General features: G+C 53.6%; 3 protein-coding genes across 3 annotated transcripts in view; 1 reads left to right on the forward strand and 2 right to left on the reverse strand.

Annotated features, from left to right (window-relative positions):
• Positions 1-1102, forward strand: part of LOC146764060 (uncharacterized) — a 44856-nt gene extending 43754 nt beyond the window's left edge. The window contains exon 2 of the mRNA XM_085565400.1: positions 503-1102. Coding sequence (XP_085421526.1) covers positions 503-1102 — 600 coding nt within the window. The remainder of the gene's footprint in view (positions 1-502) is intronic.
• The window catches only part of LOC144248803 (uncharacterized), a 1234558-nt gene that overhangs the window by 110981 nt on the left and 1098901 nt on the right, over positions 1-24676 (reverse strand).
• Positions 8600-9532, reverse strand: LOC144246549 (olfactory receptor 14J1-like). Its single transcript, XM_085565604.1, has one exon. It carries the CDS (start codon positions 9530-9532, stop codon positions 8600-8602), a length of 933 nt encoding a protein of 310 aa, XP_085421730.1.

The following is a 24676-nucleotide window of genomic DNA, read 5'->3' on the forward strand; positions in this document are numbered from 1 at the left end:
TTTCCTCCCAAAACAGGATTTCCCATCCCAAAACCTTCACGAAATGGAGAAGGAGGCTGCGAGGAAGAGGAAGGAGCCCTGGGACACCGAGGCGGGTGAGGAGGAAGTCAGATCCCCTTTCCCCCTCTCTCCTGCTCCATCTCCCAGCCCAGCACAGCCCCCAGCTGCAGGACAGTCCCGCTGCCGGTGCCCTCCTGCCGGGGACGCACTGGGGGGATCTCCTTGCCCTTCCCTGTGGCACGGAGGCAAATCCCATCCTCTCCTTGTCCTTCCTCCCGCAGATGAGGTGCTGAGGGTGGAGAGCAGAGAGGACAAATCCCCATGGCAGAACCTTGTGGAAGACGCTGTTTTGAGTGGCTCCATGGTGCAGGAACCCAATGGGAGCTGCACGAGGAGGGGCTGCAAACGCAGATCGAGGGGATCTGAGGAGGAAAGATGCACTCTGGGCCAGGAAGGTGGACAGAGCTTCAGCCAGAGCTCAGGGCTGGTGGTCCCTTAGCAGCTTCATGATGAGGAGAAGCCCCATAAGTGCTCAGAGTGTGGGAAGAGCTTCAGGTCAAACTCCAACCTGATCCAGCACCAGAGGATCCACACTGGGGAGAAGCCCTATGAGTGTGAGGAATGTGGGAAGAGCTTTAGGTCAAATTCCAACATGATCCAGCACAAGAGGATTCACACTGGGGAGAGGCCCTACGAGTGTGGGGAATGTGGGAAGAGCTTCAGGCGGATCTCCCACCTGAGCAGCCACAAGAGGATCCACACAGGGGAAAGGCCCTATGAGTGTAGGGAGTGTGGGAAGAGCTTCAGGCAGTGTGGTGCCCTGATTGTCCACCAGAAGATCCACACTGGGGAGCGACCCTACGAGTGTTCCAAGTGTGAGAAGGGGTTTCAGACTTACTCCTATCTCCTCTTGCACTATCGAGCTCATACAGATGAGAGGCCCTTCCGCTGCCCTGACTGTGGGAAGGGATTCAAGCACAACTCTCACCTTGTCAGGCACCGGCGCATCCACACTGGGGAGAGGCCCTATGGGTGTCCCCAGTGTGGGAAGAGCTTCACCCAGAGCTCTCACTTGACCAAACACCAACAGAGGCACCAGTAACGGAAGCCCCAAGAGTGTCCCGCCTGCAGGAAGAGCTTCGTGCTCTGCTCCAGCTCCATCCCCCACTGCAGGACCCACATTGGACACAGGTCTGGTGACCCACATTCCCTGTGATCAATGTTGGGAACACACCTGACTGGTTTTCCTTTTGGTTTGGCCCTAATTTTCCTCTGATTCATCTTTATTCTTCAAACACAGCCAAAACAGGGTTAAATTAAAGAAACTGATCAAAAATATCTGAAGTGTCACCATTTCACAGGAGTTTGAGGGGGAATTTAGGATTTAGGGACGCATTCTGTGTGGAGTGCCCCTGTTGCTGAGAGGCAGGAGTTTGATCTCACCCTTCTTGTGTTGCCAATAATTCCTCCCTTCACCCAAACCCAAACTCCACCCCTGGGATACCCTATACAAACCCCAGGGCTCTGCCTTTGCCCTGTCTTTTGGTGATAAGAAATGGATTTTGGAGTTTTGTGAATCCAAGACCTGTCTCATTTGTTCCTGCCACCGGCAGCTGCACTCACCCTGGACACCATGAACTCAACTTCTGGAGGATTTGTGGGTTCTGGGGTGATTTTGGGCAGTGTTCTCCATCTCTTTGCATTTCAAAAGCCAAGAGGGATGAATTTGTCACCACAAAACCACTCAATCCCACTGAAAATAACTGGATTTTAAACTATAAAGGCACAATCCCACCTCAAATTGCTTGTTCCCCCTCAAAAAAACCTCAATCCCACACAAAGCTCACTCGATTCCACAGCTGCCAGGGTGAGATGCGGTTGGGAGGAGATTGAAAGAAGTGGGATTCCAGTTTGGAGTGGTGGGATGGGGATTGTGTGGGGCTGGGTGGCTGGGATGTATCTGATAGCAAATAAAACTTTCAGAGTTAATGATGTTTTTCCCATTCATTTTCAGTCAGTTCTATTTCCAGAGTGGCTCCTTCTCAGCTGTTTAAATTCTTATAAAAATCTTTTTTTAAAAATCGTCTAACCCAAACAATCCAAAAACCAATATCCATATAAAACCACCCATCTGCAATTATATTTTTATAAATAATTTTAAATTTTTAGAGTACTTAAGGGTGTTATTAAATTTTAATTGTTTGGTTAAATTGTATGAGACATTACAGAGGTGTTTGGTTTCGTGTTTAGTATATTTGTAGTATGAATTGTTTTACTAAGGTGTGTTCCATTGTATGTTTACATTGGCCGGTGCTGCGAGAGGCGCTGGGCTCTGCCTGGCAACTGATGAGTCAGAGCCGTCCCGGGCGCTGATTGGCTGAAAATCGCCAGGCGGGACCAGCGCCGAGTTCCTGCCTGGGAACTGAATCGTCATCAACGCCGCGCGCTCTGATTGGCCAGGATCTGCTTCGGGGCGGGGCCGGGAGGAACTGGGGACCCCCAGGAGCCCCCCGGGTTTGGGGGTTTCCATCCCCCCTCGGCCCCCGGGGCGGCCTTGGGGCCACCCCAACACCCCAAAATGGGGAGGGTCCCCGGAGCAGCTTGGAAGCCCCAAAAATGGGATGGAAGCGGCAGGAGCCGCCCCAAGAAGGGATTGAAGGGTCCGGTCCGGGAATGGCTCCGATCCGGATTGGGGCGGGCTGGGATTGAGGGAGGGTCCGGTCAGCGGCTGCGGAGGGGCTGGGATTGGGGAGGGGTCCGGGATTGAGGGGATGGGTCCATTCCGGGACTGGGGCAGGATCGCTCCCTGGGGGTGGGCTCCATTATTGAGTCAGGGTCTCTCCGCTTCCTGATCCCAATCCCGTTCCCTGATCCTGTTCCCGATCCCATTCCCATTTCTGTTCCCGTTCCCGGGCCAGTTCCCGATCCCGATCTCATTCCCAACCCCATTACACTCCCACTCCGGATCCCGATCCCATTCCCGTTCCTGTTCTCGATCCCGATCCCACCGCTGTTTCCAGGGAATGGCTCCTATCCCTACCCCGACCCCAAACCCGGGGGGTCAAACATTGGGGTCAAACACCCCAAATCCCAACACTGGGAGGGGAGAGGTCAAACACCCCCAAACCCAAACTCTGGGATGTCAACCTCCCCCCTGCCCCAAACCCCAAATTTTAGGATCAAACCCCCCAAATCCCAGATCCTGGGGTGTCAAACACTCCCAAAATCCCAGACGTTGGTGTTAAACCCTCCTGACCCGAAATCCTGGGTTTCAAAATATTTGGGGTGTCCAACACCCCCAATTCCCAAAGTCTGGGGTCAAATACCACCAAATCCCAAATCCTGATGTGTCAAACACCCCCAGCCCCCAAAGTTTGGGGTTAAAACCCCCAATCCCCGACTCCTGGGGTTTGAAATACCTGGGTTGTCCAACTCTCCTCCTCTCCAAAGTTTGGGGTGAAACCCCTCAATTCCCAAACTTTGGGGTCAACCTCCTCAATCCCAAACCCTGGGGTGTCAAATCCCCCTGATCTCCCCCACTTTGGGGTTAAATCCCCCAAAATCAGTTGGTCAATCCCCCCAGTTTCCAAATTTTTGGGTCTAAACCCCCAAACCCCAAATCCTGGGGGTTGAAACACCTGGGTTGTCCAATCACCCTGATCCCAACGTTTGGGGGTGAAACCCCCTGATCCCCAAATCATGGGAAAAAAACCGCAAAATCCCAAAGCCTGGGGTGTTGAACTCCCCCAGTTCCCAAAGTTTGGGGTCAAAAACTCCCAAACCCCAAGGTGTCAAACCCCCCTAAACCCCAAATTTTAGGATCAATCCTCCCAGTCCCCAAAGTTTCGGGTCATGACCCCCCCATATCCACTCCAGTCCTGGGGGACACAGTGGGGTTTGTTTGGGGTTATTTGGGGTTTGTTTGGGGTTATTTGGAGTTTGTTTGGGGTTATTTGGGGTTTGTTTGGGGTTTTTTGGGGTTTTTTGGGGTTTGTTTGGGGTTATTTGGGGTTTGTTTGGGGTTATTTGGGGTTTGTTTGGGGTTTTTTTGGGGCAGCTCCAGGTGCAATGTCTGCAGAAAGACCCTGGGTACAACACCGGGAAAAAAAGGGAAATGGGTGGGAATTGGGGGATTCAGGATGGGGAGAGATCCTGGGTGGGAAAAGGGGATTTAGGGTGGACAGGGAAGGATTTGGGATGGGAAAAGGGGATTTGGGATGTGGAAAGGGGAACAAGGTGGGGAATTGGGGTGGAAAAGAGAGATTTTGGTATTGGAAAAGGGATTTGGGGACAGACAAAGGATGTGGGGAGAAAAAAGGAGAATTTGTCATGGGAAAAGGAGGATTTAGGTTGGGAAAAGAAGGATTTAGGGTCAAAAAGACATTAGGGATTAAAAGTGATTTTGGGGTTAAAAAAGGAGGATTTGGAATAAAAAAAATGAGGATTTGGGATAGAAAAGGAGGATGTAGGACAAAAAAGGATTTAGGATAAAAAAGGGAGGATTTGGGCTGGGCTGAGCTGAACTTACCTGGGGGAGTGGGGGCGTGCAGGGGGTTTGGGGCAGGGTCAGGACCATTTTTGGGGCAGTTTTCTGAGATTTTGGAGTATTTTCTTGGGATTTGGCGGGAGGTCTATGGGATTTGGGTGCAGGTTTATGGGATTTAGGGTGTTTAGGGGTGGTATTGAGGGAATTTTGGGTGTGTCTATGGGATTTGGGAGCTCTTCTATGGGATTTTGGGGGTTTCTACAGGATTTTGGGGTGCTTTGAGGGATTTCAGGGTATTTCTATGGGATTTTGAGGTAGTCTGGAAGGACTGCAGGGTGTTTCCATGGGATTTTGGAGCAGCTTGAAGGCATTTGAGGTGTTTTGGGGCAGCTTTAGGCTATTCTGGTGCAGCTTTGAAGAATTTTGGGGTGGTCTGGAGGGATTTCAGGGCATTCCTCTGAGATTACAGGGTGGTTTGGAGGGATTTGGGGTGTTTGGGGGCAGATTTTGGTTATTTAGGGGCGGGTTTGAGGCAGTTTTTTAGGGGTATTTCAGGCCCATTTTTTGGGGGTTTGGGGTTATTTTGGTGGGGTTTGGTGTGTTCTGGGTCACTTTTTTGGCGAAGGAGATCTCCATGGGTGGCTCTGGGTGATGCTGGAGCCCTGCAGGGCCTCGCGGGCGGCGCCCGCCTGCACCTCGGTGTCCAACTGCAGCGAGGCGATGTCGCGGCGCCCGGGCACCAGCGCAGCTCCTGGAACCCCGGGAACCTGGGATGGGAACGGGGCCAGGAGAGCCCGGAACACCCGGGAACCTTCCCCAGACACCCGGGAACCTCCCCCAGACACCCGGGAACGTTCCCCAGACACCCAGGTACCTTCCCCAGACACCCGGGAATGTTCCCCAGACACCCGGGAACCTTCCCCAGACACGTGGGAATGTTCCCCAGACACCCGGGAATGTTCCCCAGACACCCGGGAATGTTCCCCAGACACCCAGGAATGTTCCCCAGACACCCGGGAACCTTCCCCAGACACCCAGGAATGTTCCCCAGACACCCGGGAATGTTCCCCAGACACCCGGGAGCCTTCCCCAGACACCCGGGAACCTTCCCCAGACACCCGGGAACCTCCCCCAGACACCCGGGGATGTTCCCCAGACACCCGGGGATGTTCCCCAGACACCCGGGAATGTTCCCCAGACACCCGGGAACCTCCCCCATACACCCCGGGAATGTTCCCCAGACACCCAGGAATGTTCCCCAGACACCCGGGAATATCCCCCAAAATCAAGAAATGCTCAAAAAAAAAAAAAAAAAATCCTAAACATTTCCCCCAGAAATTCAGAAATGTTCCCCAAAGAAATCCAGAAATATTCCTCAAAAAACTCCTGAAATATTCTCAAAAAACTAGGAAATTTCCCCAGAAAATCCAGAAACATTCCTCCCCAAATCCAAACCCAACCCTGTTCCCCATCCAGAATAATTCCTAAACAATACAGAAACATTCCCAAAAAATCCAGAAATTCCCCCTCAAAGAAATCAAAAAATCTCTCCCCAAAAAAACATAAACTCCCCCACCAAAAAAATTCAGAAACTCCCCCTTAAAAAAATCCAGAAATTCGTCCCCAAAAATCCAGAAATTTCCCATCAAAAATCCAAACATTTCCTCCCTAAGAAATCCTGAATTTCCTGCCACTCAAATTTGTTTTTTTCCCCCCAAATCCAGAAATTTCCCCTAAAACCACAGACATTCCCCCCAATATTCTGATATTGTCCAAAAAAAAATCCAGCCCCAAGCCCCCCTCAGCCTCTCACCCCCCAAGCCCCAAAATCCCACAGTGCCCCAAAGCCCGGCCGAAATGCCCGGAATGCCAGGATTGCCCCAGATCTCCCAGATGTGCTCCATGCCCTTAACAATGACACTCTGGGGCCTCATGGAACCCTGGTGACACCAAGTTGGCTGGGAGTGTCGATCTGCTGGAGGGTAGGAGGGCTCTGCACAGGGCCCTGGACAGGCTGGATCCAGGGCCCAAATCCAACAAGGTGAGGTTTAACAAGTCCAAGTGCCGGGTCCTGCACTTTGGCCACAACAACCCCTGCAGTGCTTCAGGCTGGGGACAGAGGGGCTGGACAGCACCCAGGCAGAAAGGGACCTGCAGGGACTGATGGACAGCAGGCTGGACATGAGCCAGCAGTGTGCCCAGGGGGCCAAGAAGGCCACTGGCTCCTGGCCTGGATCAGGAATGGTGTGGCCAGCAGGAGCAGGGCAGTGATTCTTCCCCTGCGCATAGCACTGGTTGGGCAGCACCTCGAGTGCTGTGTCCAGTTCTGGGCCCCAAATTTAGGAAGGACATGGAGGGGCTGGGGCATGTCCAGAGAAGAGCAACCAGCCGGTGATGCATCTGGAATAGAAGTCCTGTGAGGAGAGGCTGATGTTGATCCTGGAGAAGAGGAGGCTCAGGGGAGACAAGACGGTGTCAGGGCACAGCTTGGATGTGATGATCTCCAAGGTCTTTTCCAACCTTGCTGATGCTGGGATTCTCTGAAACCACCCTTGGAGCAGTTGCAGGAGGAGCCCTGGGCCTCCTCTTCAGAAGCTCCAGCAGCCCAGGTCCCTCAGCTTCTCCTCACAGCCCCAAAGCCCATCCTGTCAGTCCTGCAGAGCCTCTGCAGCTCCTCCTCACTGCCCAGAACAGGGAGCCCCACAGCCAGACACAGCAGCCCAGATGTGCCCCCTGGCCTGGGGTGCCTCTTGCAAGGGAGCAGCAGCAGGCACTGCAGGAGCCTGCAGACAATTCCTGCAGCACTTGTGGGATGATCCTGCTCCCCAAGGGATGTTCCCATGGTGCCAAGTCAGGAACTGCAATGGGGAGTGGGGCCAGAGAGGAAAGGGCAAACAGGGATGGGCTGTGTGCAGGTGAGGGAACAGGGCTGGGCAAGAGGAATAAATCTGGACCAGGAAGAGTAAAGAAAGCAAAGGTGAAGCGAAGGAAATGCTCAGGGCAGTTTGGGGGTGGCTGCCAGGCAGGCCTGGCTCTGAGCAGCAGCGTCTGCAGTGGGACAGGAAACTCCCAGCTGATGGGAACAAACTTTCTGGCTGATTGCAGAGGCCAGGACAAAGCTGAATGGTTTCCCTGGCATCCCCCAGCCCTTCCTGGCCCCAGGGGCTGATGGCATTTGTGCTGCCTCAGGTCCATGTCCCCACAGCACCAGCATGGGGGTGCTCCTGCCTGCTGTGTGCAATGCAAACAGGTGCTGCTGAGCCAGTGCTGCCGTGTCTGTGCCTGCAAGGATGCGGCACCTCTGTGAGCTGGGGGAGAGGCCAGGGCTGCAGAGGGGGAATGTTGTTGGCAGCTCCATGAGGACGCTCTGGGACGCTGCCCTGGGCTGTGCAGCGCACTGGGGATGGATCAGCCCCTGCTCTGCTGCTCCTTCCTGTCTCCCCCAGGGCCCTTGCAGAGCACCAGCCGTGCTGTTTGCCCCCAGCCTGTCCACGGCCAGCCTGGGGCTGCTCACGGGGGTTTTCTGTGCTGAGCATTGGCCTGGCCGTGTTCTTGAGAGAGCCTGGGCAAGGAGCCTGGAGCCCCCAGGCCCTGGCCTGAGGCGTCAGCGCTGCCCCAGCAGTGCCCATGGCCTGTCCCTGCTGCAGCCCCGGCACTGCCACCCCCAGGACTGTGCCCGGCCCCGAGAGCACTCAGGCCCTGCAGCAACACCAGGGCCACCAGGGCAGCAGGGCAGGGCCACGGGAGCAGCACTGGCAGCACCAAGTGCTGCTGCTCCTGGGCACAGCTGCTGTGCCAGCCCTGATCTGCCCCAGCTCTGCACACAGGCATTGCTGCTGCAGCTCCAGAGAGGGCAACAAAAGGGCATCTCTGCAGAAAACTTTGCTGGGAGATCCTTTAGATATTTTAAAGCCATCGAGAGCACAGCCCCCCATTGACAGTTTTTGGGCACAGGGAAGATGGAGACAAACAAAATGAGAAATGGCACAAACAATGACATGTCATTGTGGAAAATCTGAAAAAAACTAAAGCAAAGAACCACTGATCAGAAATAAACAACAAGTGTCAAAGATGACTTTTATTACAAGTGAATTGCAGAAATTGGCCAGCAGTTTAATGTTCCTGAAACCATCTAGTCATCAGTCTCCAAACTGCAGCCTTGAGCTCCTGGTTCCTCAGGCTGTAGATGAGGGGATTCAGGGCTGGAGGCACTAGTGAGTACAGAACTGACAGGGCCAGATCCAGGAAAGGGGATGACATAGACGGGGGCTTGAGATTTGCAAACACTGCAGTGCTGAGGAACAGAGAGACCACAGCCAGGTGAGGGAGGCAGGTGGAAAAGGCTTTGTGCCGTCCCTGCTCAGAGGGGATCCTCAGCACAGCCCTGAAGATCTGCACATAGGAGAAAACAATGTACAAAAAACATCCGAGTCCTAAACTCACACTAACTGCAATGAGCCTAATTTCCCTGAGGTAGGATTTGGAGCAGGAGAGCTTGAGAATTTGGGGGATTTCACAGAAGAACTGGCCCAGGGCATTGCCATGGCACAGGGGAAGGGAAAATGTATTGGTTGTGTGCAGCAGTGAATAGAGAAAGGCACTGGCCCAGGCAGCTGCTGCCATGTGGGCACAAGCTCTGCTGCCCAGGAGGGTCCCGTAGTGCAGGGGTTTGCAGATGGACACGTAGCAGTCGTAGCACATAATGGTCAGGAGGGCAAGCTCTGCTGAGATTAAAAAGAGAAAGAAAAAGAGCTGAGCAGCACATCCTGAGTAGGAGATGTTCCTGGTGTCCCAGAGGGAATTGTGCATGGCTTTGGGGACAGTGGTGCAGATGGAGCCCAGGTCGCTGAGGGCCAGGTTGAGCAGGAAGAAGAACATGGGCGTGTGCAGGTGGTGGCCGCAGGCTACGGCGCTGATGATGAGGCCGTTGCCCAGGAGGGCAGCCAGGGAGATGCCCAGGAAGAGGCAGAAGTGCAGGAGCTGCAGCTGCCGTGTGTCTGCCAGTGCCAGCAGGAGGAAGTGGCTGATGGAGCTGCTGTTGGACATTTGCTGTGGCTGCACATGGACACCTGTTCATGGAGAAAGGACAGAGACAAGTCAGGAGAGGCTGCTTGGAGCCAAACCTGGGCCATTCATTGTAGACTGTCCTACTGAGACTCACCCATCCTACTTCCTGCTCTGAGAAAACCTTTGGCTGCAATCGGAGCACAATCACACTCCCAGATCACCCTGGGATAAACCAGACCCTGCCCAGAGCAGAGGGATCCCTTAGTGTCTCACCCTCTCCAAAAGTCTCTGGGCAAGATCTAAGCACCCCTTGTGCCAAGGACACTCACGGCTCCCCTGGCCAACCCAGCAGCATTTCCTCAGCTCTGGTATCTCTGCACTTCCCTGTGGGACATTCAGAGAACTCCCCGAGGCTCTGGCACAGATCTGCACCCAGGAGGGCAACTCAGAGCTGGGGAGGGCACAGCAAGGAGATCCCCAGCTGTGCCCATGAGGGGATCTCAGAGAGGGGCTCAGCTCATTCCCCTTTCTCATGGACTGCTTTGCCCACAGCCCCACAGGTCCCAGGGATGCTTGGACACCCCATTCCCATGGACAACCCTGCCTGGCAGGAATGCCAAGGGAAGTGCCTGACTCAGCTGCTGAAAATGCCAGAGCTTCCCTGAGAGCCCCAGATAACAGTGACAATACCAGGGGAGTGCAGAAACAAAAGAAGATCTTGTGGTGCTGTGCCTGAGAGGGCAGGGCAGAGACAGCTGGGCACTCAGGACAGTGTTCCCGTGCCCAGCTGTGCCCGGCACCTCCCACACACCAACAGAGCCCTCCTGCCCCAGCACTGCTCTGCTCAGCCCCCTCTGCTTCCCTGAGCATCTCCCTGGGCCTGGACATTTAAACATTTCTTTGATGATCCCATGTGTCCCTTTCAACTCAGAATGTTCTGTGATTCTGGGATTACAATTCCTGTTCTGCTTCTCTCATCCCCCTGTTGTCTATAATAAAAAGAGAAAAAAATCCCTTGCAACAGTGTTAGAACAGTAAAGTTAAAACCAGAAGTTCACTGGAAGCTTCCAGGTGTCCCTGTGGGGATAAGGGAAAATAAGTCCCTGATTTCAATAATTTATTAAGGTTGATTAATTAGGATATTTAACAGGAACATCCAATGGGAGATTCAGTACACAGTTACACACTCCTGGCTAACCCACTGGAGTAAGTCCAAAGCCTTCTTTGTCCCAGTTTTTGTTATCACTGCTCACATTCAAAAGCCAAAATACTCTTCCTGTGGGTTCTTTCCCTGATAAAAAGACAATATAGCACTTAAAAAATTTATTTAGACATGTTATAGTTCTAAAATCTAAGACAAGATAAGGAAAGGTACTAGAGTTAATTAAGCAATATAATTACATTAAGTATATAATAGTAGTTAAATAGAGTTAATTAAGAGTTTAATAGAGTTAGGTAAGGATTATAAGTTTATAACTAAATAACAGTAATTTACAGAACTATGAATATATGAAAAATATATGAAAAGCAAAAATGTTTTTGTCATCATCCCAACTTTCCCACCCTGCTCCAAGCAGAAAATTGAAAACACTCTCAGGAAAGCTCCTGATCTTTACAGCAATCCCAGGCTTACCTTCTTTGGGAAGTGCCCTCCGGAGCTGTGCCCAGGCTGGTCTGGAGCTGGAGCAGCCCTGCCCCAGCCAGCCCCTCTCAGCAGCAGCACCTGCCCTGCTCAGGGTGGCTCCTTCCCCCCACAGCTCCTGGCCAGCGCTGGGAGCAGCTCCAGGGCCGGCTGAGAGCTGTCCCTGGCAGGCAGCAGAGTCCCTGGCCCAGCACAGCGCCCTGGGCTGCAGGACCCTGCTCTGCAGGACAGCCCTGGGCACCCCTGGCTGCTCTGCACAGGAGATGAGCAGAGAATGCACTCACGGGGTCTGTGGGCATTGGGATGTTCCAGCTTTAGGAGATCACTGCAGGAGCTGCAGCTGCATTGTCCTGCAGCCAGAGGTTCCTGTGCCAAGGGCTGGCAGTGATTCTGCCCCAGGCACTTCTCAGCCCCTTCCCAGCCCTGACTGATTGAAGCTCTCTGTGCCTCTGTGCTGTGCCCGGGCTGGCTGCAGGCAGTGCCCCAGCCCTGCTGGGCTGGGAGAAGAGCTGCTCAGCAAGAGAAATGTGCTTTTGAAGCTCTGCTTGGTTACCAGGATCACCCTCTGTGCCAGGAGCCCAGCCCAGCTCAGCAGCACAGACACAGCACAAGGACTTTAATGACCCTCTGGGGCTTTGTGCTCAGGCCCTGAACATCAGGCCCTGAGAGGGAGCTGCAGAAACCTCTGCAGAACTCCAAGTCGCAATCCAGCTCCAAAGTTTCTGGGACTTTTAATGGGTCCCACCGAGAGACACGACTGAGAAAGTGTCCCCAGGCCCCAGGCAGAGCAGAGAACTGGAGGCACTGATGCCAGGTGGGGACAAAGAGAAGCCAAGTCTTGATGCCCTGGAGCACAGCAGGGTCTGTGCCACTAAGGGCTGTGAGGAGACACCTTGTCCTGAGGCCCTGGGGCCTCCTGGCACAGCCCCAGCCAGGCTGGGCACTGTCAGCCCCTGCTCCTGCCCTCAGCATCCCCCCCATGCCCACATCCCAGTGGCCTCAAGGATCTGCTGGAAGGAGTCCCTGGGGAGCCTTGGTCAGGAATGGCCCTGGGGGCTCCTTCATGCTCCCAGGGACTGCAGGTTTTGCAAAGGACTTTGGGTTTGGCTTTTGCCTTGGAGTCTCTGAGAGGTTTATGCAATCATGGCCCCAATTATCTGCTTTAAGGAGTCCCATGAGAGCTTTGTACTGACACTCAGTGGGGCTCATTAATGCTTTGAGATCCTCAAGGTTCTTGGGGTACTTTGGATTGTCCTTTCAAAATGGAGAGGTTTTTGTGCCATTTTCAGTTTCTGAGAGTTTTTTGTGCCATCCTGGTCTCCAGTTCTCTTTTCCAAGGAATCCACGAAGACTCTGTGTTGGGGATGGACCTCAGTGGGTCCCATTAATGCCTTGAGACACCTTGGGTGTTTCCTCTTGACTTTTACTCCTGTAAAGTTTTGTGCAATCTCCTCTCAGGCTGTGAGATTCCAGGGCTCAGCTCCAAATGCATCATGGGGCTCATTCGGATCAAACAAGTCCTGACAAACCATGGCTCTGCCTTGATTTCTCTCTTGTCTGGGGCAGTGGATCAGGAAGTGTCGTGGTTTGACACAGAAAGAGAATTTTTTTCCGGAAGGAAGAGGTCAATTTAGATATTGACCAATTGAAAGTAGACACGCCTCTGAGAACACAGAGGGGTTGAAAGCAGAATTCCCAGGAGAACTCGCTCTCTTTGGTTCTGGTCAGCGTGCAGTGCAAACCTCCCCTGCCCAGCCACAAGCTGGGTGGGGGAGGGGAAGCCCCCATGGCCTGAAAGGTAGGCCCCAAGGGTGGTGGAAGGACTGGAACCGGGCTGGCCCCTGCAGATGGAAGGGTGGAAGAAATCTGGGATGTCTCCATTTCCCACCCCCCCCCCCGGTTTCTCTCCGGAGGGGGAGAGAGAAAGAGACGGCGGCGATCCTGTCCTGTCAGCAATTCCACCGCGAGGAAGGAGGAGCGGGGGGAGCTCCAAGGTGCCCAGTTTTGTGGGAGTTGCTGGATGTCCGGGTATCGAGCCATCCCTGGGAGTTCAGACTTTTAACCCTTTCTTGAGAAAATGAAAGCTTTGTGAATTTTCCTTTCCCCTCCTCGGTTTGAAAGAGAGGAAGAGGGACACCTTGGACCCTGGGATGTTGGAAGGAGGAATTCTAGAGGGGAGGGGGACAAGGAGTGGCTTTTGGCTGGACTTTTCCGTGTTAGCCACAACCTGAGCCAATCTTCTCCTTCAAGAGGGACTGTGTTTTGGGAGGATGCCAGTGAGTCAAGAGACCTGCTTCAGCTGGGAAAAAGACAAAATTGGAGTGAACAGAGAAAAGGTTAGGGGGTTTGTGGTGGCGCCCCCTTGCCCTGGAAAGGAAAGAGAAGAGAAGAAGATCTCTGTTCTTGAGCCCTCGGCCCCAGGGGAAAATGGGGGGGACTGTGGTCCCAAACAATGAAAAACTGAACTGTTGTTTTCTCCCCTCTTGGCAGGGCATCCTTGAAAGGAAAAATCCTAAAGGCAGTGACCATCCATGCATTGTGGTGAGAGCACTGTGCATGGCAAGGAGAAGGGTCACCATGGCAAACTTTTTCTCCGGGCGGTGCCATGTGTGACATGGAAACACAGGATGTGGAGCTGTGTTTCTTGGGGAGTCTGTGGCACAGGAGAGACTCTGTTCCCTTGATGGACTGAGTGTCGATTGTTTGGAGGGTGGAAACCTGATTGGGGTCCAGATTGTGTCTCACTGTGGTTTGTTGGAGTTGGGTGGTGGGGGGAGGAATGTTTTGCAAGGTTTTCATTTGATCTTTGTGTGGTTTTTTTCTCCTTCTTTAGTTTTCTCTTTTCTTTTGTAGTAGTAGTTTAATAAAGTTTTTTTCTGTTATTAAGCTTGGGCCTGTTTTGCTCTATTCTAGATTCCACTTCACAGCATTCAAGGGAGGGATCACATTTTCATGGGGGCACTGGCATTGTGCCATTGTCAAACCATGACAACGGTCTATGTGCCAATTCCCGTCCCCCCCATTTCCCACACCACTCAGGATTTCTCACACCTGGGTCTACTCCTGGGTCAGGGGTCTCTTCAGCCCCCCTAGAAATCTCAGCCCTCATTCTAGAGAGACTGCAGACTGTAGAGAGAAAGCTTACCAGATTAAACACCAGGAAGATGGTCTCTTTAACAGTCAGGGGAAACTGAACATTCTCTAATAGGGAGCTAAGAGATTCAGAGGAGAAGAAGGAAAGCAACATCTGAAAAGCCTCATCCCCTGCTTCCCCTCTAACAAACTGGCTGCACAACCATGACCATGAGCCATGCATTCCTGGAACAGACTTCAGCACCTTCATAAACCCCTGAAAGCCATTACACCCAAGCCCAACCTGATGGATATTCTGGTCAGTGGCCTTCTACTGCAAAAACTACGTATTAGGGACAATACTGGAGCTATTCCTGGATAAGAAAATAAACCTAGGGACCATAGAGGGATTAAGATCTCAAAAAAACCCTAGGGACCAGAAACACATACAGGCCTCCACTCTAAAAAGACACTATGAATTCAAACAACAAAGCCAGTAACTGCTCCATACTAACACAAAGTAATTGGAAGCAAAATATGATTAGAATGAGTTTGTTTTTTTTTTTTTCCCTCTCTCCAGCCATGAAATGGGAAGCAAAATATTTGTCCTAGTTCAGAGCAAATCTGGGAGAAAAACCTCTGGAAGGAGCCCCCAGAAAAGAAACCCCCATGGCCCCTCCCCACCCACCTGATTCGGGAAGAATTTTCTCTGAGAGAAGTGGAAAAGAACCTGTTTATTTAACAAACAAAACCCTTCCCAGCACTAAAAAAATGAACAACAACAGATGACAACAAAACTCTTTCACCACTCTGCAGAGATGACAAATCCAGAAAGTCTCTCCTGGGAGTGGTCGCCCGGGTCTGGGCGCTGGGGATTGCTTTGGGCACTGGGGATGGCTGCTGCAGATCACAGAGCACAGGCTCCCGGTGCTCCTCGGTGTTTAGAGGGTCCCAGTCCAGAGCAGGTTGGATGATATTCAGGAAAGGGAAAGGGAAAAGAAACAGTCCAGGGAAAGAACTGGACTGCTCAGCTAAACTAACTAGGAAGCAAAGGCAAAAGCAGAAGCAAGCCAAGCAAGCCAAGTAAAGCAAAAGCCAGCCAGCACTGGCCTCTTCTAGACAGCAGAGCATGGGGGGAGGTGAGCCGGCTGATAACAAGGCAAAACAAACCTTCACTTTCAGAGTCAGTTCTGAAAGCACAGAACAGAATATCAAACATGAACAGAACACACGATTGGAGATACAAACACCAGAACCTCACCCTGGGACATTCCACCCCTTATCTCCATATCTTCAACATCATGTAAAAACTTCATCAAGTTAAAACTTCCATCTTTCACTTACTCATACACATTTCCTTCCATCTCAATTACTCAAACCTTCAACACTTACACATTTCCTTCTATTTCACTTGCTCAAACCTTTGACACTTACACATTTCTTTCTGTCTCATGTCTGTGTGTTTTCATGCACAGACACTGGCAGCAACATCCAGCAAACAGTGATATTTGAACATGAGTCTCACCCCACAATCAGATCCCCCTGAGGTACACATCGTGTTGCTCCATCTCTCTGCATTATCCACCATGTACAACCTGGTCCCTGAGCAAAGACAATCCCACAAATGGGTTTGTCTGTACTCAAGGCAGAATTGATCCACACTGATTTCCCTAACAAACCTCTGACATGTGCCACTGGGACTTCATGAACTATACTCAGGGGCTCAGACTGGGCAGGACCTGCTCGATTGGTGGAACCTCAGCTGTTAACTAACCAGGTGACCTTTGCTAAATGCTGCTCCCAATTTTTGAAAGATCCCCCACCCAATGCTTTTAAGGTGGTTTTTAACAGTCCATTGTACCTCTCCACTTTGCCTGCAGCTGGTGCATGGTAGGGGATGTGGTACACCCACTCAATACCATGTTCCCTAGCCCAGGTGTTGATAAGGCTGTTCTTGAAATGAGTCCCATGGTCTGACTCAATCCTCTCAGGGGTACCATGCCTCCAAAGGACCTGCTTTTCAAGGCCCAGGATGGTGTTACAGGCTGTAGCATGAGACACAGGGTAGGTTTCCAACCATCCAGTGGTGGCTTCTACCATGGTGAGCACGTAGCGCTTGCCTTGGCGTGTCTGGGGCAGTGTGATGTGGTCAATCTGCCAGGCCTCCCCATACTTGTACTTGGACCCCTGCCCACCATACCACAGGGGCTTCACCTGCTTGGCCTGTTTGATGGCAGCACAGGTCTCACAGTCATGGATCACCTGAGAAATACTGTCCATGGTTAGATCCACCCCTCGGTCTTGTGCCCACTTGTAGGTGGCATCTCTGCCCTGATGGCCTGAGGCACCACTGGCCCATTGTGCTCATAGCAACAGCCACTGGTTGAGGCTCACAGTCTGGTTTAGCTGCTGACTTAGGCTCAGTGTCTGGTTTAGCTGCTGGCTTAGGCTCACAGTCTGGTTTAGCTGCTGGCTTAGGCTCACAGTCTGGTTTAGCTGCTGGCTTCGAGCCGGGGCTGTTGGCTGCAGCCTGAGTGACTGGGATCGCTGCGGATTTATCTCCCTGCCCCCCTTCCTCTGTCTGCTGCCCTACAGTATCTAGCAGGGTGTGATAAGCACATGCCAGGGCCCAGCTTGCTGCAATATTTTTCTCCTCAGACTTATCATGGCATTTCTCTTTCAGGTACATTGCCACCTCAGCTGGATTCTGAATTTGTTCACATGGGAAGTCCCAGGCTTTAGGGTCAGAAAATTCCTTTAAGATCTGGCCCATATGCTCCCATTTCTTTCTTGAACTCCCTCACATCTCCTGAGTTGAGAGGTACCTCCACATAACTATTCTCAGAATTTGGGTTGGTTGTCCCTGCTGACCAGCACTGGGGTTAGGGATCATTCCCAAAGCTACTTCCCTTCATGGATATAGAGCTTGCCCTTCCCTTTCTCTTTCCCCCCTTGTTAGACTACGAGTAACTCAGCGATTTTCCTCAGGGATCGGCTCTGGGATTTCTACCTCTTGGTTCTCAAAATCTCCCCCTTGATCTAAATCGGGGTAGACTGCGGGTGGTGCTGGTCGGGGTGGAGGAGGGGGAGGTATGTATGGTAGAAGGGGTGCAGTTGGAACTTCCTCAGGCTTTTTATTTTTCTTTTTCCCTCCCTGGGTGCTTAAGGCAAAAAGTTTTGCTCTTGTTTCCCCCACTATCCAGAGAGCAGCAAACTTGCTCTCTTCAATATCAAAAGGTTCTCTAGAGTTTACATAAATGTTTAATGCCTGGTAAATCCAGACCTTGAAGTTTCCAAACACTGGCCAAAATAAATTATCACTACAGATTTGTTTTCCTCCCCATTCTTTTATACAATAATGTATCATTTTTGCCCTAGCCTTCCCTTTCCTTGAAGGATATTCATCCCAGGATTTTATCATTAGACCTAACGGACTGTCAGGGGGGATCTGGGGAAACGTTACCGGGGTCCCCGTCCCCATGGAAGCAGAGGGCTTGCTTTTCCTCTGTCCCATCTCCCAGGACACCTTCAGGCACACACACACTCGCAGCCCCTGTTGGTGCCCAGCCCCTCGCAGGCTCTGCAAACCGCACTACTCAGAGCTCTGCCCGTGCCTCGTCCTACAAGGACGTCTCACGCGTTATGTCCTGGGATCCCAGCCCAACCCAGCGGATCCCCACTTTTATACTCACGCTGTCCTGCGTCTTCGCCCGGCTTCGTGCACAAAGATTACGGGGTTACTGGTATCCCTTGTGCTCAATACCGAATTTGGGCTCGTCGGTAAGGGTCTGGGAAGGAAAAGCCGGCACCAGGGCTGCTGCAGAGGCAGCGGGGCGCCTCCCTGATTAGGAATTCCCACCCGGTCGCCCTTACCCGAGTCACGGCACCAAATTTGTTATGGACAAATTCAATTGGGGAGGCTAATTATCGATAAATCAATTAACAAGAATTTATTAAGCAAGCGGTATTAATCAAAAGAACAGCGCTGGGCAGCCGCGGAGCCTCTGCTCTGCCACGGAGCACCTTCCCCACTTGACCTTTTTGGTTTTATATGTCCCGGTTGACGCATTTTCTCTCGATGCACTCTGCGCCGGTGCAATTGGTTCCTGGGGGTCTTTTTTTCTGCCCTTGGTGGTCATAGCAACAAAGGCTCCTCATCTTCCTTGCAGATTGTCCTTGGCCTAAAAGTTAACTTGTATATAATTAGTTACACAGTCTTCTATGCTAGTTGCATTCCCTACTCAGTTCAAATTATCTACTTTAACACTCATTTTGATGAACAACGACCTTTTTATTTATTACACCCACTCTCTCCCAGTGCCCCCCAACGTGTCCATCTCTCTGCTGCCCTCGAGCTCCCGGCCCGGCCCCGGCCGCCTGCTCCCATCCAGCTGAGGTGGTTCCAGGGCCAGCAGGAGCTCTCTGTGGTGGCCACCGACGTGGTCCCCAACGGGGACTGGACCCACCAGCTCCTGGTGCTGCTGGAAACCCCAACCCGGGCCAGGCTCACCTCCACCTGCCAGGTGGAGCATGTCAGCCTGGAGCACCCTGTGAGATGACACTGGGGTACGGGGGAGGAACTGGGGATGCTGGGAGAGCCACTGGGATGTGCTGGGAGCAACTGGGAGGGAGTTGGAGAGAGCCTGATTTCAACTGGGAGAGGAGGTTGTAGGTTTGGAAGGGGTTTGAAGGATACTGGGGAGGGTGGGATTGGGTTCTGAGGGTCCTGGTGGGCACTGGGAAGAGACTGGGAGAGGATTTGGGGGTCCTGGGGTAGTTGGGGTGACTGGAAGGAGGCTGTGGGATCTTGAGAGGGACAGGAGGGGCTTTGGTGGGTCCTGGGGAGGTCAGGAAGGGATCAAGAGGGAGGTTTCAAGGGAACCTAAGTGGGCTGGGAGTGACCTGGAGGGTGCTTGGAGGGGCCTGGGTGTCTGTGAGATTTTTTGGGAGATCCTGACCCCTGCGGACCACCCAGAGATGCTGCTGGATGCTGCCGCAGCAAGATGCTGACAGGAACTGGAGACTCCCGAGTTGGGCTTCGTCTTCCTGGCACTGGGGATCGGGTTCTACCTGCGCAAGAATGTCTGGGGGGTCCCGTGAGTCGTGTCCCCCCTCCTCTGGAGTGTGTATGCTCCCGGGTCCCCCAGCCCGGTATCACCCCCTTTTCTCTGCCCACAGAGCTCCTGAGCCACTGGCGGCCGCAGCCCCTCCCCGTGGCCTCGGGCCGAGCCAGGACCCCCCGCTCAATCATGATGCTGATTTTGGGGGGGTCGTGTCCCCCCAGCCCTGCTGTCACTCTGCCCCTGCCCCCTGCTCCCAGTGTTCCCAGTAAAGCTTCCCAGTTAAACCCAGCCCAGTTCATGGGGGCACTGGGGAGGGACTTGGGGGGACCCCACGGCGGGGCCGGCCCTGGGCAGGGAGGGCGGGTCCGGGTGGGGAACACTGCCTGCTGCGGGTCTGCCCGGCAACTGGTGAGTCATCAGCCCCGCTCGCTCTCATTGGCTGACTCTTCTCCACCGCGTTCTCTCATTGGCTGAGGAGAGGCCCGGCAGTGCAGAGAAGGAACGGGAGAGATCCCGCCCCGAGCACCGGCACGGGGACAACAGACCCGGCCTGGGCACAGGGAGGGAATTTATTACCAACCAAACCACGGCAGCACCAGGAGAAGGGAAAGAAATCCCTCCAGCACCTTCCCCCACCCAACGGGGATCACCCACAACAGGGTTATCCACCATGGAGAGACGGGGACATCCCAGTTTAGACCAAAGCCAATTTTATTGCGTGTATCAGGTGTTTATGCAGGGATTGACTTGTATGGTGCTTATAGAGGGCTCTGTTTTTGGTAACAATTTCCCATTGGTTACACATTCTTGGTGACATCCAGTAACCTGGGAACATTTATTTTATCACAAAGTCTCACACCATGTTGCTTGGCCACTTCTTCCCCAGGGAGACTTCAAGTGTGTCTGTGTCTCCCACAGTTTCTGCTCAGTCAGGCCTCAGATATCGGGCCCCTTTATCAGCTCCATTGCTTTACTCTCTGTTTTATTCCCCATACGGGGGCACCAGGGCTCTGCCCCACGGGGGTCACTGGGGATCATCCAGCCCAGATCCTCCCATGGGGGATGGAGCTGCAGCAGCGCACCAAGATCTTCCCTCACTCTCTTCCCTCACTCAAAGCTCTTCCCTCACGTGGGGCACTCACAGGGCTTCCCTCAGTGGTGCCTCCGTTGGTGCTGGATCAAGGCTCAACTCTGTGAGAAGCCCTTCCCACACTTCCCACACTCGTAGGGCCTCTCCCCGGTGTGGATGCGCCGGTGCACGGTGAGGTCGGAGTTGTGCTTGAAGCCCTTCCCGCAGTCGGGGCAGAGGAAGGGCCTCTCCTCTGTGTGAATCCGCTCATGTCTGAGGAGATGGGAGCTGGTCCGAAACCTCTTCCCACACTCCCCACACTCGTAGGGCCTCTCCCCAGTGTGGATCCTCTGGTGCTCGATCAGGTCGGAGCTCCGGCTGAAACCCTTCCCACATTCCAAGCACTTGTGGGGCTTCTCCCTGCCATGAGGCTTCTCCACCAGCTCCGAGCTCCGCCTGGATCTCCGCTCGCCTTCCTGGCTCAGGGGGGCTCTTTCCTCCCCACAGCTCCCTGGGCTGGGTTTGCAGCTCCTCCTCCTGCAGCATCTCCGGGGCTTTTCCTCCTCCTCCATCCAGCCACACCCTGGAAATGACAAATCCTGGTTTGGGGAAAGAACAAGAGGAGAGCACCTTGGAATGCAGGTTCCACCTTGCCCAAGTTCATCTCAGGAAGTCATTGGGAATCTTGTGTCTCTAAGAACCACCAAAACACCAAGATTCAGCCCAAACACACCACAAACTTCAAGACACAGATGAAAAACTCCCCAAACATCACAAGTCAGCAAAACCTCCTCCAAAACATAAAGATTCAGCTGCCACATAAAACCAAAGCACCAACATTTAACCCAAGAAAGCTCAGAAACACCAAGATTCACCCCCTGAAAATCGTGGATACCCCTCCACAGTCACCTGCTGCATGTGGGGGGAGCACCGCTCCTGGGGCTGGGGGGAGGCTGCAGACACAGGGAGGGGTGGAACCTTCTGCTGCTTCCTCTTTCTGCTCCTCCTCCTCCTTCTCCTCCTCGTCACTCCTCATTCTCACACGCCTCTTCCTCCTGCTATTCCTCCTTCTCCTGCACAATCCCACCCTCTCCTGCCACCTGCATCCTTTGAGCATTTTGTTCCTCAAGCCTGCTTCTCCTTCCCTTCTCCTCCTGCCCCCAGGCCCAGCACCCACTGCCGGCTCCCTCTTCCCCCCAGCCCCACAGCATCCCAGCGCAGGGGCAGGGATGGAGCTGGGGCAGGTCGGGCTGGGGCAGCGCTGGGCTCTCGGCCGCTCCCGCCCGCACTCGGTCCCCACTGCAGCCGCTCCCGCCAGGACAGCGCGGGGGGGCCCGGCCTTGGCGCTGCCCCACTCCCACCTCCCCAAATTCCCCTCGCGGGGCCATGGGGCCGAGGGGGGGCGCAGGTGGGTCCAGGTGGGGAACGCGGGGAGCTGCGAGTCTGCCTGGCAACTGGTGAGTCATCAGCGCCGCGGGCTCTGATTGGCTGAGCTCGGCCCGAGCCCTGGGGCTGCAGCACAGAGGGGACACCCTGCTCCAGGGGGGATGTCCCACAAACGGGGGACCCCATGGAAGGAACCACAGGAAAGTGTCTTTACAAACAGATGCTCTGAATCTGCTCGGAGATAGGGCCAGGGACCTGTTCATAAGGAAATGACAGGAGACACCATCAGTTTCAGAAAATGTTATCAATTGATGGCACAAACTGCTGCTCAGCCAAGGTCCTGCTCAATTCATGAACTTCCAGAAGAACAAAAAAGACTTAACAGAGCCATGAATATCGTTTGCTATATAACAGCAGGGAGCATATCAAGGTGGGTATGCAGTAGGTGGACTGGGAAGTCTGTAGCTCTCAAGAACTTCAGCAAGTGGGGAAAGCAGAGGGAGATGTGGCCAGGAAAGTTCAGATGAAAAAGAGACTGTGTCCTCCAACAATTGGAGAGATCCCATGGGGAATGTCCCATGGCCTCTCCCATTTTTAGGAATGAAATTCCATTTACAGGACTCCTCTGTCTGCTTTGTGGATAGAATCCTCTGCTGATGTCTATTTTTCCACACACCCTGGGGTTCATCCCGAATTCCTTCCACCCTCCGGGGTGGCGGGCAGGGAGTGCAGCTGAAGGTGCCTCACCCACTTTGGGTGATCGGCTCCCTTGGCTGGCGGGCGGCACCAGAGATTGATTGGGGACCCAGGAGTGACCAGGAGACAGACGAGTGACACATCAGGGGGTCTGTGAAGAGTCAGCAGGAAGAGAGCACTGAAAATCTCATCAGTGAGTGCCCTGGGATCCTCGGGGAGTGAACATGGCAGGGCACCCATGGAGGGGAGAAAAGGGAAAGCCAGGGAGGGGTCCCGGCCAAAGGGATGATGATCCCAAAATGTCTCTGAAGGGTCCCTTGGGAGAATGCTGAGGTAGTTTGCACGTTCCCCTAGAGGTAATTAAGGACATGGACACCCAGGGAGGCAACAAGGGAAGTAGAGAAGGCATTTGTACAACAGGGGATGCATGGTGTTGGTGTGCTGGGAAGGAATTGGGTGAAGGAGAGTGCAGCAATATGGTTCAGGCAAGAAGCAGCAGGAGGAATCTGTGTGGTAAGAAAAAGGATGATGAAAAAGAGGAGGAAGAGAAAAATACTCAGGATTGTTTTGTTTTCCAGCACTGTTTTATCCTCACAATTTGCCAGCTGATCCAGATCCTTTCCATCCCCGGTTTCCAGGAGAGGAAAAGCAGGAGGTCAGGATGCCAGGGGTTTCTCTGCGGTGGCAGCGGCAGCACCGGGCGCAGAGGTGCGGCACCGGGAGCACGGGCTGGGGCCTGTGGGGAGCTGCGGGGCCGGGCCGGGGCTGTGGGGCAGCCGGGGCTCAGCGCCGGGCGCTGCCTGACCCCACCAGCCCCGGGCAGGGCCGGCAGTGGCCCCCGGCCCCCGGGAGGCTGCGGGACGCCCCGGCCGCTGCCCGGCCCCGGGGAGCTGCCGGCCCTGCCCGCCGGGGGGGCCGCCTTTGGACACTGCGGCAGGACAGGCACCGGCTCTGCCACACGGGCTGGGCAGGGACCCTGAGCACAGGGGGGAACACAAAGGAACAGCTGGGAAATGCAGAGTGCACATGAAGGATCAGGATTTGCTGTTCAGGATTTGCTTTGGGTCCCTGCAGAAAGGAAAGGTTTTGCAGAAAGCTCAGCAGCTCTCAGAGGATGAGCACCCACAGGCAGTGACCGGGGCTGCAGGAGTGGCACAAGAAGCCCTGCAGCACTTGGGCACAAGGGCACAGCAGCTGAAGGCAAGAAGGGATGAGCAAAAGGCCAAGCTGAAGGCAAAGGCCACGGCAGAGTTCCCACAGCCCCTGAGGGATCAACCCCAGGGCCCAAGGGGGCCCCAGCACCCAGGGCATGACGGGGTCGGCCACAAGCACCTGGCAGAGGCATTGCCCTCCTGGCCAGGGCAGAGCCCACCCAAACAGCCCCTGGGAAGGAGTCAGGGCTCCAGCTGCAGCCCACAAGGACACTGCAAGCACAGACAGCAGCACCCTCAGCAGGAGCAAGTCCACCCCTGCATGGACATGGATTGGCAGGGCTCTCTGAGCTCCCATCCCACCGGGGACCCACCACACTGGAGCCCTGGAGAACATTCAGGCTGCGTCTGCATCCAGAGGAGGCCTCTCCTGATGGACACAGGGGCCTCTCCATCCACTCTAAATCTTACACCTTAGGGGGGAAAATTGTAAAGGAGTGTTTTCATTATTAAGGGAATAGATGGGAAACCTGAGCTGGTATCAATTGTTTAATCACTATTAGGAGCTGTGAGGGATAGGTTTGAAATAAACTAATTTATTTCTCTTCCTATTGTCATTTTTATGAACCAGGAAGGAATTTGATGGTGGCATTGTAATATTGTAAAAGGTGATACAGAGGCTATTGCTGCTGTACCTTTGTGTCAAATGTCTGGCAAGGCCTGTGCTGAAGGGAACCCAGAGGTGTGGGCAGCCCCAGGGAAAATTTGATGTGGAGCCTCTCCAAATTACTTGGAAGCAACCAGGACAAGTGGTGTCTAAAAGCAACACCCTGTTCCAGGGCAGGGAAGGAAGGGCTCACAGCCTGGTATGGAGTCCCTGCTAAAGGCAGGGCTCTTGGAGCCAGGGATGTCTCCCTACAGCACTCCTATCCTGCCAGTCAGGGAATCAGATGGCTCCAATGAGGAGGACAAGAACAAGTGGTAGACAAAGCCCCTGTGAAATAGCTCAATTTGCTATCTAAAAAATACCTTTTGAGTATCTGAAAAAGAAGTGAAAATGATGCAGAAAAAGTTTAAATATTTGGGAAACACTGGGACTGAAGA

The sequence above is a fragment of the Lonchura striata genome, chromosome 36 (genome assembly GCF_050655825.1).
Source record: "Lonchura striata isolate lonStrDom1 chromosome 36, ASM5065582v1, whole genome shotgun sequence".
NCBI lineage: Eukaryota > Metazoa > Chordata > Aves > Passeriformes > Estrildidae > Lonchura > Lonchura striata.